General features: G+C 38.9%; 1 protein-coding gene across 2 annotated transcripts in view; it reads left to right on the plus strand.

Annotated features, from left to right (window-relative positions):
* Nucleotides 1-13,027, plus strand: part of SPINK5 (serine peptidase inhibitor Kazal type 5) — a 75,915-nt gene extending 62,888 nt beyond the window's left edge. The window contains exons 27-34 of one of the 2 annotated variants that reach the window (XM_021701991.1): nucleotides 444-571; nucleotides 1,385-1,457; nucleotides 2,357-2,443; nucleotides 2,537-2,664; nucleotides 3,543-3,639; nucleotides 6,587-6,717; nucleotides 9,256-9,346; nucleotides 12,721-13,027. In XM_021701991.1, the coding sequence (XP_021557666.1) occupies nucleotides 444-571; nucleotides 1,385-1,457; nucleotides 2,357-2,443; nucleotides 2,537-2,664; nucleotides 3,543-3,639; nucleotides 6,587-6,717; nucleotides 9,256-9,346; nucleotides 12,721-12,729 (744 nt within the window). In that variant the 3' untranslated portion in view covers nucleotides 12,730-13,027. The remainder of the gene's footprint in view (nucleotides 1-443; nucleotides 572-1,384; nucleotides 1,458-2,356; nucleotides 2,444-2,536; nucleotides 2,665-3,542; nucleotides 3,640-6,586; nucleotides 6,718-9,255; nucleotides 9,347-12,720) is intronic. The other variant, XM_021701990.1, reaches the window with a different exon arrangement.
* Nucleotides 13,028-13,662: the final 635 nt, after the last annotated feature.

Raw genomic sequence — 13,662 nt, forward strand, 5'->3', positions numbered from 1 at the left:
ATGAGTGTTTATCTTGTGTGCTCTTAGCAAACAACAAAATGCCTGGCATATAATAAAATATTATTTTGTTCTTGAGGAACAGAGCGTCTATCATTTCATTTCAGGGCTTACTTATGTGTGGAGTAATGAGGAGGCTGCAGGGAGACAGGTTTGGGGCTCAGCCTGCTAAAAATTGCATTAACACAGTAGAGGCTGCCCTAGGCAGTCGTGAAATTCCACCAGACAAAGTCATTATTTGAGAGGGACACTATGGAGAGGATTCTAACTTCCTACGCAGATATTGAATAAAGAGCCTTTAAAACACATTCCATCCCTAAAATTCTGTTTTCTCTAGATGTTTATTTCCCCCCTCAAGTATTATGGGCTTATATCTCACAAATTATGTTCTAAATTTTAGAGCTCAGACTATCATGGTAACATCTTTTTTCTGTTTCTCTTGGCAGGATCAGTGCCATGAATTCCGGAATATGGTGAGAGAGGGGAAGTTTATCTGCACCAGAGAAAACAACCCTGTTCAGGGTCCAGATGGCAAGATGCACATCAACAAGTGTGCTATGTGTCAGAGCATCTTGTACGTGAAGAGGTTTATCGACCAATTTGATGGGTTTTGCTTGTTTGCGAGGAGATGGTTCTTTTTAATTTAAAACTTAAGGCCCTGGGCATTGCACATGAAAAACAGACAAAGCCTTCCCTTTAGAAGAGGACAGTGAGCTTCCAGAACACTCTCGCAAGAAATGTTTCCTTTGATGATGAGAAGCGTAATCATACCCGGAGCATCTGGGACAGGGAGACAGCTGTTGTATGGTGCCCAAATCCCGGGCTTTCAGAGAAGTCCGTCAGCTGAGTAACCACATTCTTCCTCTTTTATGTAAAGGCAGCAATTTCTACATGATAGACTTTTCGTAGTGATTCAAGGAGATAATATGCTTCAAACATTTATAAACTTGAAGCAATATAACTACATAAAGAAAATCAATATTGGAAAGTTCAGTTCTAATTGAATATGGAAAAGAGAAAGGAGGAAGGAAGCAACTCTACATGAGAGAGAAAAATACATTGTATTTTTCCTTAATAAAATATTTTATTAATAAAATATTTTATTAAGCATAGCACTCTGGATGACAGTGTAGTAACCGAATTTATGGAAGTCGATAGCATTGCCACAATGCACTATGATAATTCCAACAGTTAAGACTCATTAGTAAAAAAGAAAAAAAAAAAGTATTTTAGGTATTTTTTTCAGATATGAGAAAATAGTGTTAGATTTGCTAAGGTTTAGAATTAGAGAAATACTTCATTTAAAAAGCTCAGTAAAAACAAACAAACAAAAAAACTCAGTAAGAACCCTATAAAAAAAACAATCCTATCCTTTTTTATTCTGCAGTGAGCGAGAAGCTAGTGAAAGAAAAAAGAATGACGAAGAAAAATCAAGTGCCAAGCCCTCAGATGATGCAAAGGTCATTTCTTAAAAGATGCGAAGATAACTATTTTGCCTTTCATCCTCAGAATCTGACATTCTCCTCTGGTTTTTTGGATAATAAAAATGCCAATGTTTTGCTTCAAAGAAAATAGACTTTGCTAATATTTCATTTTGGTTATAACAACATTTTTGTCTGGCTTTAAGTTTAATATTTTTCTCAGTTTTGTAGAGAATTTGCCCTCAGTGTACATCAAATATTGCTCTCCTCTTTGGGAGAAATATAGATTGAAAAAATAGAGTGTAAAATTCTTTCACCTCAACTGCATGCTTTCCTCTGACATAAATGTGAAATGAGGCTTCGGGTAGCTTGTTGACATTGATTTTTACAATTCAGGTAACATACTAATTATAAAGCCTCCCCTTTAGCTTCTCTCCTTGATGTCTTTTTTTTCCTGTTTCCTCCAGATAGCTTTCTCAGCATCAACAAATCAGTAGTGTGTATGCATGATGCTGCCTCTTCTATTTACTTTTCAAGCCTGCAAAGAAGACATCTTCATTCAGTCCTTTGCAGTGATAATCATATTTGTGGCATTAGATTCCTGTGATATTGTCGTTTGGTCAAGAGTAAAGCTCCTGTGGGATGCTTGGGTGGCTCAGTTAGTTAAAGCGTCTGCCTTTGGCTCAGGTCATGGTCCCAGGATCCTGGGATCGAGTTCCACATCAGGCTCCTTGCTCAGCAGGCGGCCTGCTTCTCCCTCTGCCTGCCGCTCCTCCTGCTTGTGTGCTCGTGCTCTCTCTCTCTGACAAATAAATTTTTTAAATATCTTAAAAAAAAAAACAGTACAGCTCATGTGGAAAAGGAGGGGAAGGAAGGAAGCTAGGAAGGAAAGGGTGAGGGAGACATGATCTATTAAGTGTTCCGCTCTGCATTTCTAGGACCCAGGAAGAAAAGTTCAGAATGAAGTGGGGTTGGAAATTTTAAAGTCTAGGCGTTCCTTGGCCTCCATTGCCAGGATAAGGGCAGTGAGTCTGAGGTCAGAGCTAAGAAAGGACTTTCTAAGACCAAGTTTTAGAAAGGGGAAAAATCCTGTTCACTTCCCCTTTCTCATTTTCTAGGACGAGTGCAGTAACTTTCGGCAGTACGTGAGGAATGACCGGCTCATGTGCACTCAAGAGAATGACCTCGTGCGTGGTGCTGATGGAAAATTATACAAAAACAAGTGCCACATGTGCAGAACGATCATGTGAGTAAGAGGATCCTGTTACCCCTCCAGCTAGTGGGGGAATTGTGTTTTTATTTTTTTAAATTTTTTATTTTCATTTTTATTTTTCAGTGCAAAAGGTGTTTTTATTAAAGCATGGGGACAGGACCCATGGGAACAGCATCTTTAGAAGTTGCCGATTAAATAAATGTGTGCTCATGAATCCATGGCGTCCTTAAAATAAGTCTTTAGATTCGAGGCCCTTACGTTGAGAACACTTGATATAGGAGACAGGAAATCCATATGTGAATTCTAACCAGGATATTTACTAGCTGTGTCACTGGATAAAACTTTTGTCAACTCTCAGGATCATAACTACAAGAAAATCTTCCAAATCTTTGTTCCACAACTGGATCAGACAACAGAAAAATCTTTTTCCGAAATAACAAATTTTTACCCCCCAAAATGTACTTGGCAAAAAAATCAGGGCTAAGGAATTTGTTGTTTAGAAGGGGTTTCTAGGTTATTTTGATGAACAACTATATTTGGGGACCAATGGACATGATGGATACTGATGACGATGGTTATGGAAACACTGTGAACACAATTGTAATAATCAGTATTTTTTTAGCTCTTTGTAGTACATTCCTGGAGACAGGAATTACCAATACTACCCTCTTTTTAAGTTCTAGAAAAGATAAGCTCAAGGCATTTAAGCAACTTGTCCAAGGTCATACATCTAGTAAGTGATGAGTGCTCTCAACCAGTTCCCCATTGTGTACTTTTCTTTACATCATCCTCTGGTTGAATGTTCTGCGGTTCTATCATATTTTATTTAGGATGGCATAGCTTCCACTGGAAGTTACAGGCGCTAGTCTTTGTGGCTATAACTTTAAATTACTTTTCGTCTTCTTCTGTAGTCAAAAAGAAGCTTTGGAAAGGGCAAGAATTCAAGAGAAATCATTCCACGTTAGATCTATGGACGAAAACAGCCCAACTTCCTACACTTCTTTTCTGGTAAGAATGACTACTCCTGAAAAGCTTATTAAGTTGATGCATTTGTTTGGGGTCTGTTGCCAATCTGCCCTCCCCCCCCCCCGCCCCCCCCCCACCACCCATGAGCTTCATTTCCATAAAGAGGCCTTGGAAAGGCGAATTCAGTGTAGCTCCAAACCCTTTGTGTGTAGTTCCAAGCTCAGTGAGAGTTCTGGGAATGTCTCATCAGTGCATTATTATGTGCTCTTTTAGATTATTAGCCCTGTTCCAAGCCAATTTAGTACATTATTGAAATTTTAAAACGTGGGTGTATCATGAATGTGGCTTATTGCACATATGGTCAGATAAGTAGTTAGGAGCCTCAGTTCTGTAATTTCAGCAGGCCAAAAAGACTCCTCACCCAGCTTCCTGTCTCTCCCCCTCCCCAAATCAACCCTCTTCCCAATAGCCTAAAGAGGGGTGCCCGGAGCATTTTCACACCCGTGAAATTCCACTAATTAGCGATTCACAGTGGTTAAACTTGTTTATTCAAAATACAAGCTGATGTCCTTCAGTAACATACACCTTAGTGTACATTAGCCTAACAGGTTTGCTTTTTTAGAGCTTTGCCAAAGTGAGGAATAGAAAGGAGGAAAGGGAATAAGAGCATATTCATGAAGTATATTCATGAAGTAGCATATCAAATTGGCCTCTAAAAGTGAAACTTTAGAGCGCCTGGGTGGCTCAGTTGGTTAAGCAACTGCCTTTGGCTCAGGTCATGATCCTGGAGTCCCGGGATCGAGTCCCGCATCAGGCTCCCTGCTCGGCGGGGAGTCTGCTTCTCCCTCTGACCCTCCTCCCTCTCATGCTCTCTGTCTCTCATTCTCTCTGTCGCAAATAAATAAATAAAATCTTTAAAAAAAATAAAAAATAAAATAAAAGTGAAACTTTAGCATCTAGTCTGATGACCCAGAAAAAAAAGTATCAAACATGAATTTAATCTTATTATTTGCCAAATTTAAGTAGGATAGTAGATGAGTTGCCCTAGTGAAATATATACTAATTACAGATTTCTAGTAAACTAGATGCTACCCTAGGAATCCTGTAAGCATGGAGAGAAACTATTCACCAAATCTGTTCTTTTTTCCTCTAGATATAATTGACATATAACACTGTGTAAATTTAATATGTACAGTGTGTTGATTTAATACACTTTTAGGTTGCAAAATGATACCACCATAGTGTCAGCGAACACCACCATCACCTCACATAATTACTATTTGTGTGTGTGTGGTGAGAACATTTAAGATTTATTCACTTACCAACTTTCAAGTGTATAATACAGAATGATTAGCTATAATCACCATGCTGTACATTACACCCCCAGAACTTACTCATCTTATAAGTGAGAGTTTGTACCCTTAAAAAAAAAAGTTTGTACAAAGAAGCCTGTTGTTGCTTCTTTGTAATGCTTTATCCTAGTAGTTTTGAACCTTGTAGCAGCAGATACCTGAAAAAAAATGCTAAAGATATATCTGGTTCATTCCTACCTTTGCCAGTGATTCATAGAAGGTGCTTGTCTAAATTCTCCCTGAATATCTACCAATATGGAACTCACCATATTCTAAAGCAGTCCACTGGATTTTTTAAATTTTATTTTAGAGAGAGAGGGAGAGATATCCTTAGTATTTTCTTACATAGTCTATCAACTCTGAACCGATTATGGTTGATTTCACCTTCAGAGCAGACCCTGGCTCCAACCACCTCTCAAAGTCCCTCTCCCTCCTCCTCTGCCCCTCTCCCCACTTGCATGCACATGCATATGTGTGTGTGTGTGCACGCGCGCTCTCTCTCTCTTTCAAATAAAATAAATATTGGGAAGAGAGGCAGAGGGGGAGGGAGAGGGCCAAACCAACTCCACGCTGAGCATGAGCCCAAAGCGGGGCTCCATCTCGTGACCCCGAGATCTTGACCTGAGCCAAAACCAAGAGTCAGCCACTCAACAGCCTGAGCCACCTAGGCACCCCTGGATGTTTGAATTATTTATCAAAACAAACTAACAAACAAGTACTTCTTTATGCCTCTGGAAAGAATACCTACAGATATGATACTATTAGATTTTCTATTTCTTTGTTTCAGAAAGTTGTTTTGAAGGAATTTTTTAATTTCATCTAAGTTGTCAAGTTTATTGGCATATAGTTATAACATTTCCACATTATTCTTTTATATCTATATACAGTGAAACCTCCATTTTATTTTTAATATTGGTAATGTATATTTCTTGCCTTTTTATCGATTTTGCAAGTGGTTTTTCAATTTATTAATCTTTTCAAACAACCAGTGTTTTGCTTTGTCATTTTCTATTTCATATATTTCTCTTCTGTATTATTCTTTTCTTCTATTTTCTTTGAGCTTAATTTGTTTATTATTTGCTAGCTTCTTTAAGATTTTATTTATTTATTTGACAGAGAGAGAGCGCGCGCACAAGCGAGGGTGGGGGGGGAGCAGGGAGAGGGAGAGGGAGAAGTAGGCTCACCGCCGAGCAGGGAGCCTGACCTGGGGCTCCATCCCAGGACCCCGAGATCATGACCTGAAGCCGAAGGCATCCGCTCAACCAACTGAGCCACCCAGGAGCCCCCATTTGCTAGCTTCTTGACATGGAAGTTTAGATCATTGATCTTAAAGCTTTCTTCTTTGCCAATTATGTATTTATTTACAACTTTCCTTCAAATCACTGCTTTAGCTGCTGTGATTTGGTAGTTTATATTTTTATTATCATTCAGTTTAAAACATTTCTACATTCCATTATGAGTACCTTGAGTCATGAGTTATTTATAAGTGTGTTGGTTGATTTTTAAATAGTGAGTTTCTATGACCTATATTACAGTTCCTTTACTAATGTTTTATTCAGATGTGACTGAGGAAATTAAAAGATTTTTCCATTCCTGAGTGCCATTGAGTAAATCTGATATATGTTTTACTTCTTCAGGATTCTGAGATGTGCAAACATTACCGAGTATTGCCCAAGATGGGTTACCTTTGCCCAAAGAATTTACAGCCTGTCTGTGGTGATGATGGCCAGACATACAACAATCCCTGCATGCTCTGTCATGAAAACCTGTAAGTATACATGTTGTACTATATCTTCAAGTGGAGAGGTTCTTAACTATGGTGTCGACCCACAGGACTGCATTCATACCAATTGGAGGTACGTTGCACCAATTTACTAATCATAGCAGTTAAAAATTCAAATTTTGTGGATGATCTTATTCAAATATAAAATAGAGAGGATTGGAGGCTATCCTTTTGATTAAGTTGCTTATATACTTTACTGAGTGGAAGAGAAAGGAAAAAGTGGTGGGGTTGCAACAATTAGAGAAAGTCTCTATTAGCCCATGTACAGTCATGGGAATGCGAACATCGTCCACGCGTTGTGTAAAAAGAAAAAAAGTTGAGAATCATTGCTGTGTTGAGTCCGCCTGGCCAATAATCTCTCCTGGGCCGTCTGGCTACCGGTTAGTCACATATTTTCCAACCTCTCCAAGTCTTCTTCTTGGAGCAGAAGTGGTCTCATTCAAGAGAAAGCCCCTGGAACAAATGGCAAATGGTGGACTTGGTGTGGGCACTCAGATTTATTACTGTCTGTGCATCTGTGGCCATGTTATCTCATCATTCTCAGATTCACTTTTTCCACTGAGGAAGTGCAGGCCATTCTCTGAGCTAGCTGGCTTCACTGGGTTTTTAAGAAGAATTGAATTGCCATTTTTATTTAAAATTACATATGAGGGATTTGTTTTAATACTGTCGTTATGGGTTTTAGCTTTTTGCTTTTCTGCTCAAATACTGTCTTATCTTCACCTCCATTCACCTGCCTCACATTTTACCAGCTTTAAGTGAAAGCGTGGTGACAAATCTTGACTCTTCCATCCCACTCCCACCCGACCCATATTTACACTGTAGTCCGTGTATGTTCTTGCCTTCTGGGGACACGATAAGCAAAGCCCAGAATGTGAGGATGGGACATTCTGCAGTTTATACACTTAGCATAACATCTGAATATGAGTGCTTTGTGTGTTCTCACATCTGTAAGACACTCGCACATTCACTCTCTTGCTGAATCCTCACTACATGCTATGAGTGCTATTATCTTTGCTGTACAGAGGGTGAATCTAAGGTTCAGAGAGTCCAGGTAACTTGTTTAAAGTCACAAAGCTAGGAAGTAGATTAGACAGGATTTTCACCCTGTTGGTTTGGGTCTAAATACAGTTCTCTTTTCTCTCCACTACACTACTGTTATATCCAAGGTAGTCAAGGGATCAAAAGTTCCTTTGATGATGAGAAAGTTACCTCTTTCCAGAAAAGAAAAGAAAATGAAGCAACATTAACAATTTGTCTGCATAATATTTATGGGTGCATGAATCTCCTGAAATCCCTCCATGGATCTTACAGAGTTTTAAGAATTAAGAAATCTCCATTTAAGAAATGAATGCAACCATTCAGGAATTTGTTACTATATATGCCTTATCTTCAGCCCAGAAATTCTTCAACTTCCCTTTATTGTAAATGTCGGGCCTAAATTATCCACCCAGTGTTCTTTAAGCGTTCCATTAACTGTATAAACCCATAACAAGTGACACTTTAGTCAAGGGAACTTTAGAGTCAGAAACTTCAATGGTAAAAATATTAATAAAGCATGGCTCAGGTTGGAATGTTTAGCTAAAGGAACTGGTAGTATATATTATAGAGGGAGGATCCAGGCTGTCCCAGGCAAGAGGAAACAGTATTGGTTTCTGTGGTCTTAGAGGGAAGCCATTTCAACTTGAGCAATGTCCAAAGACAAGTCAAACTGCCTTGATAGACAGTGAGTTTCCCATCACCAGAAGCAAACAAGCAGATGTTTGATATGAAATATTTAAGAGAGAGGCATTAAAATTCATACCTTTTAAGATTTTTTCCAGCTATAAAACTCGACCTGTATGATTACATATTATTGTATTTTATAAAATCTATATTCTATATGCATTTTACATATTTTTATTATATATATGTATTGTATTTTGTAATCCCACATTATAGGTACTCAGTAAAATGAAGCTTCTCTGTGGGATCCAGTTTTCCCATCCGTAAAATAATGGCTTCTGGAATAGACGGTCTCCAAGTTTCTTTCCTTTTTTTTTTTTTAAAGATTTCATTTATTTATTTGACAGCGAGAGAGACAGTGAGAGAGGGAATACAAGCAGGGGGGGTGGGAGAGGGAGAAGCAGGCTTCCTGCTGAGCAGGGAGCCCAATGCGGGGCTTGATCCTGGGACCCTGGGATCATGACCTGAGCCGAAGGCAGATGCTTAACAACTGAGCCACCCAGGCGCCCATCCAAGTTTATTTCTAACATTGAACAATTTCATGAGTATATAGGTGAATGAAAGGTGATGAAATGAATCCAGGACTGGGGAACGAATCTGGGGCTGAATCTGAAGAGAGAGAGACAAAACCTGGGTGATTCCTACTGGGAAATAGTTGAATTCAGATCCCAGGTCCTACTTGTAATTTCAGTTCTGGTTTGATGCCCACATGTCAACCCCTTTGATCCTTGTTTGTTTTCTTTTCTCATCATAACTGTCAGTTTTTCCATCTTTTTAATTTCCTCTGCTCTGTTTTAGAATACGCCAAACTAATACGCACATACGCAGTGAAGGGAGGTGTGAAGAGAACAGCACCCCAGAAACAACCCCTCTCGATGTGCCAGCATCTGTAAGTACACTGCGTCCCCATTACACAGCCAGAGCCAACTGGTTCTGCTTCTGTGTCTGCCACCGACCGATGGACATTTCTCTGGCTGGGGCAGTGATACTGGCTCAGAATTGGTCACATCTTCATTGTGAGGATAATTAAGTAATCACTGAAATATGCGGGGATAATAATATAATAGTTAATATTTTTAAGTGCTTACTGTTAACTGGGATCATTAATAGATTGTTTATGAGCAAGGTCCCTCACATAACACTTTTGCAAAGTAGGTTTTATATCCTGTGATTTACTATAAAGAGAGAAGAAAAGATTGAGGGAGGTCACATAGTGACGGAACTGAATTTCAACCATTTCTGTAAAACCCCCACGTTCTCACACTTAACATTGCATTTAACTGTTTCCCAACATGAAAAGCTGGCCTTTTCATTTAAATCCCTGCAAGGATTTTTTTTTATTATTATGTTCAGTTAGCAAACATATAATACATCATTAGTTTTTGATGTAGTGTTCAGCGATTCATTAGTTGTGTGTAACACCCAGTGCTCTTCACCACACGTGCCCTCCTTAATGCCCGTCACCCTGTTACCCCATCCCCGCCATCCCCCTCCCTTCTGTAACCGTCAGTTTGGTGTCCAGATTCCAGAGTCTTTCATGGTCATGTCCTCAAATGCAATCACCAGGGAGAATGGCGAACTCGATAAAGTCTGTCAATCTTGCAGGCTGCAAGGATGTTTTGACAGACATTATTGAGTTTGCTGTTCTCTCTGGTGATTGCATTTGAGGATGCTCTTCCTCGGGCAAGATGATATGTAACTTGGGGGAAAATGTAGGAATTTTCAAACAAGAAAAAATGTTTGTTACCAGCCAAATATGGGTTTAAATTCCAGTTTTTTAGATTTCTCATATATGAGACCTTTGGCAAATCAAAGATCTAAACCAAAGATCTCACCAAGTTATTGAAAATACTCAATAAGTACTGACTTTTAAGCATTTGGCAGTGTCTACAAACTAATGGCATTTATTATTATTATCCCAAAGAGACCAAAGTATGAACTTAGAGAAAGGGAAGAATCCATAGTGGAAACTTAGAGAAACAGATCCTGGCACAGCACTTATGTATGTTTAATAATTATAATGGATTATAGTTTAATAACCTTATATTTGATGTTAAAAAAATATATATATTCAATAAAAACAAAATATTCTAATAAATTATATTTACTAAATAAATATTTATTATTATTCACAACTGGTTTCACTCCATTCCACTGCCACAGAAAGCTCTGGCAATAATGGAACTGGAGACTACTCTGCCAGATTTGGAACTCCTAAGCAACACTAGATGAGACTGCATTCATAAAACTACTCAGTGAGTCTTGATATGGGACCCTGGAAAAACAAGAGATGGAAACTCAGTGGTTTTGGTTTTACATTAGCAGCTGGAAGGCCGGATGGGGTAGGCAGAGTATTGGGGTGAAGCCCGAAGACCTTCATCTTTCCTCCTGTGGGCTTGACAGTCATCTGTTACACATCCATAAGGAGACGGTATCAACTTTTGCTCTAGACCCCATATTGTGTATGCTGTCTTATTACATATAAATTCTTAGTGGTTTGCTCCTTTTTTATTAACAGAATATAGTATCCCTCACATCTCACACACATACCTAATTACATGTAACTCAGGACAGTAGGTAAAAATAATCTTTATGTGAATCCTAAAGATCACACTTTAGACCACATCTTGCTGTACTCTCATGTAGACAACTTGACAAAAACTACTTTATGAGAAATTTGCCATAGGGTAATACTGATAAGATGTATTTATTCAAATAAGGAAGAATCTTGACAGGGCTAAGCATAAAAGGTTTTGTGAGAGAGTTTCTTCTTTTCCTTTTTGGGTGTTTTCTTTCCACTAGAATTATGTAACATATTATTAATGACAGGACTTATTTATGGTGTTAAGATGACGGAATAAATTATTAGAACAAAAGGTGTCCTGAACATGGGTTCAGTTCCCTCTGTATGATTCAGGGGTGTGATCTTGGATATACTAAGGTGTCCAAGTGGGTCATGGCCCAGCATTGCTCTTATAACTATGATGCATGCATATCCTGGAGGTTGAAAGCAATTGCCTGAACTTTGTTCCTGTATAGAAAGAATCTCTAAGAGAGTCTGGAATTTGAAGAATGAATAAAAGTCCAGGCAGTCACTACTTTCCTAGAAAAATAGACTGAAGATCCTAGAATGTATACTCATGCTTAGTATCTAGGAAATATTTTCTATTATACAGTAACTCCTAAGATTTATGTAACTCAGAATTTTATGTGCTCTTCCCTGTATGCATCCTCACAGTAGGCCTGTGATTAGGGCAGGGATTATTATCTTTCCCATTTTATAGAAAATCAGCCTAGGGGAAACCCTGCAATTATCAGTTATTCAACATTCTATTTTGCATCTGGTTTAGATCTTCTGGCTTCATAGTTTATGCTCTGACACCATCCCTTAGTTGTCAGGAAATTCTGAAAACCAGGGGCTCTAGAAGAGGGATTAGATAGCTCAATTAAATAAAAATTAGCTACCTTGAAAGGACATTTCTCTGTTAAGGAAAATACTAATACTATTTTGTGAGATGAATAAATGACTATTTTCAATTCCATGACAAAGCTTTTCGAAGATACCACAAGACCATAGATGGCCACCCTCAAACCAAAGGAAATCTCCTGGGGTGGATGTGACAACTAAAATGGAGGTCTGGGTTGGAACAATAGAGCTACTGGTGCTCCAGGCTGACACTGTGCAGTTACCTGGGAAAAAGCTTCCTGAAGCCCTTACCTTCTTTTGAAAAATGTTTAGGTGTTGATTCGCTCTTTTAAATGTCCATTTCAAGAGTGTATGAATATTGGATGAGTCAGGCAAGCAAGTTAGCTGATTAAATTCTTATGGCCTCAAACAACTTATAATAGTAAAGCATTAGTGTTGGAGGAATTGGATTTAAGTTCTGACCCAGTGTGAGACCTTGGCAAGTCACTAACCTTCTCTGGAGCTCTGTTCCCTCCTCTGTGAAACGATGTTACTGACACCTACCTCTTTTCATTAGCAGGGTCTGGTCACACATGATCACACATGATGATGAGGGTCACACATGATCAAGGGCAGAGTTAGTATTTGTATCTACTGCTGCAGGCAGTGTGTACTAGGTGCTCGGTACTCATTGAATCAATTGAATAAAATGTGAAAGTGATCGTAAATGGTGAGTTCTTGGCAGACTGCAAGGATGTATGGATTTCTTTGACTACAGTACACCTGTAGATGTAGAACCCACATATCTATAGTATCTCTCAGTTTCTAGCACCTAACCTACCCATCTTCTCTTCCAGGACAAATGATGGAAGAATTGGTGAAAGCCAGGAGGGAAAATATATGCCCCAATTCTGAATCGCCTAACCCTCACCATCTGTATAGAGAAAGAATTCTTCAGAGCCTGCCTTATTTACTATAGAAAATAATACAGAGCTGTTGGGGGAATGGACTCACTGACTTCCAGTCTTTCCCGTCTCTTTCCTCCTAGATTCTGTGATCTGAGGGCACAGAGACATCTCCATCTGTCTGTGCTTGAAAACCTCCTGATCACAACGCTGTCTGTTCAAATACTTGTTCAATAAAAGTAAACCCAGCAGAACACCATTTCTGGGATTCGTCACTGCCTGGATAATAGGAACTTTTTTTTTTACAGAAGCCAAAAACTCTACCCTTTTGTCTTGCTAAGCTATTGGTGGACACAGAATGCTCACTTTTTTCAGATTCAAGTTGCTGTCATAGTTGGGAAGAAATGTCTAAAAGGGAGGTAGGGAGGTATGGGCTCCCTGGCATTCAAGAGCTGTGTAAGACCAAACCAGCTATGAATCACTTTCAGTACCTGTCACCTTACCAGCTCTCCTGCCTACCTTCTGTACTTCCACAGAGCGTAACTACTACTGTTACACAGATACCATCCAAAGACACAAACCAGTAGTTTCTCATATTCAGTCATGTTGCTCCTTGACTATTTCCTCTATCAGGGCCTTGGACCCATGGTCTGGGCAAGACTAAGGAAATGAGAATTACCAGTGTGTCGCATGTCACTAGGGCAGCACTGTCCATTAGAAATAGAATTCAAATGACATGTAATCTCCAATTTTCTAGTAGATACAAAAGAAATGGGTAAAGTCAACTTTAATAATATATTTTATGTAGCCCAATATGTCAAAACTATTATCATTTCAAAATATAACCAATATAAACTTTTATTTTAACCAGGTCTTGATATTAGTGTATGTATT

Source organism: Neomonachus schauinslandi, chromosome 7 (assembly GCF_002201575.2).
Source record: "Neomonachus schauinslandi chromosome 7, ASM220157v2, whole genome shotgun sequence".
In the NCBI taxonomy this organism is placed as follows: Eukaryota; Metazoa; Chordata; class Mammalia; order Carnivora; family Phocidae; genus Neomonachus; species Neomonachus schauinslandi.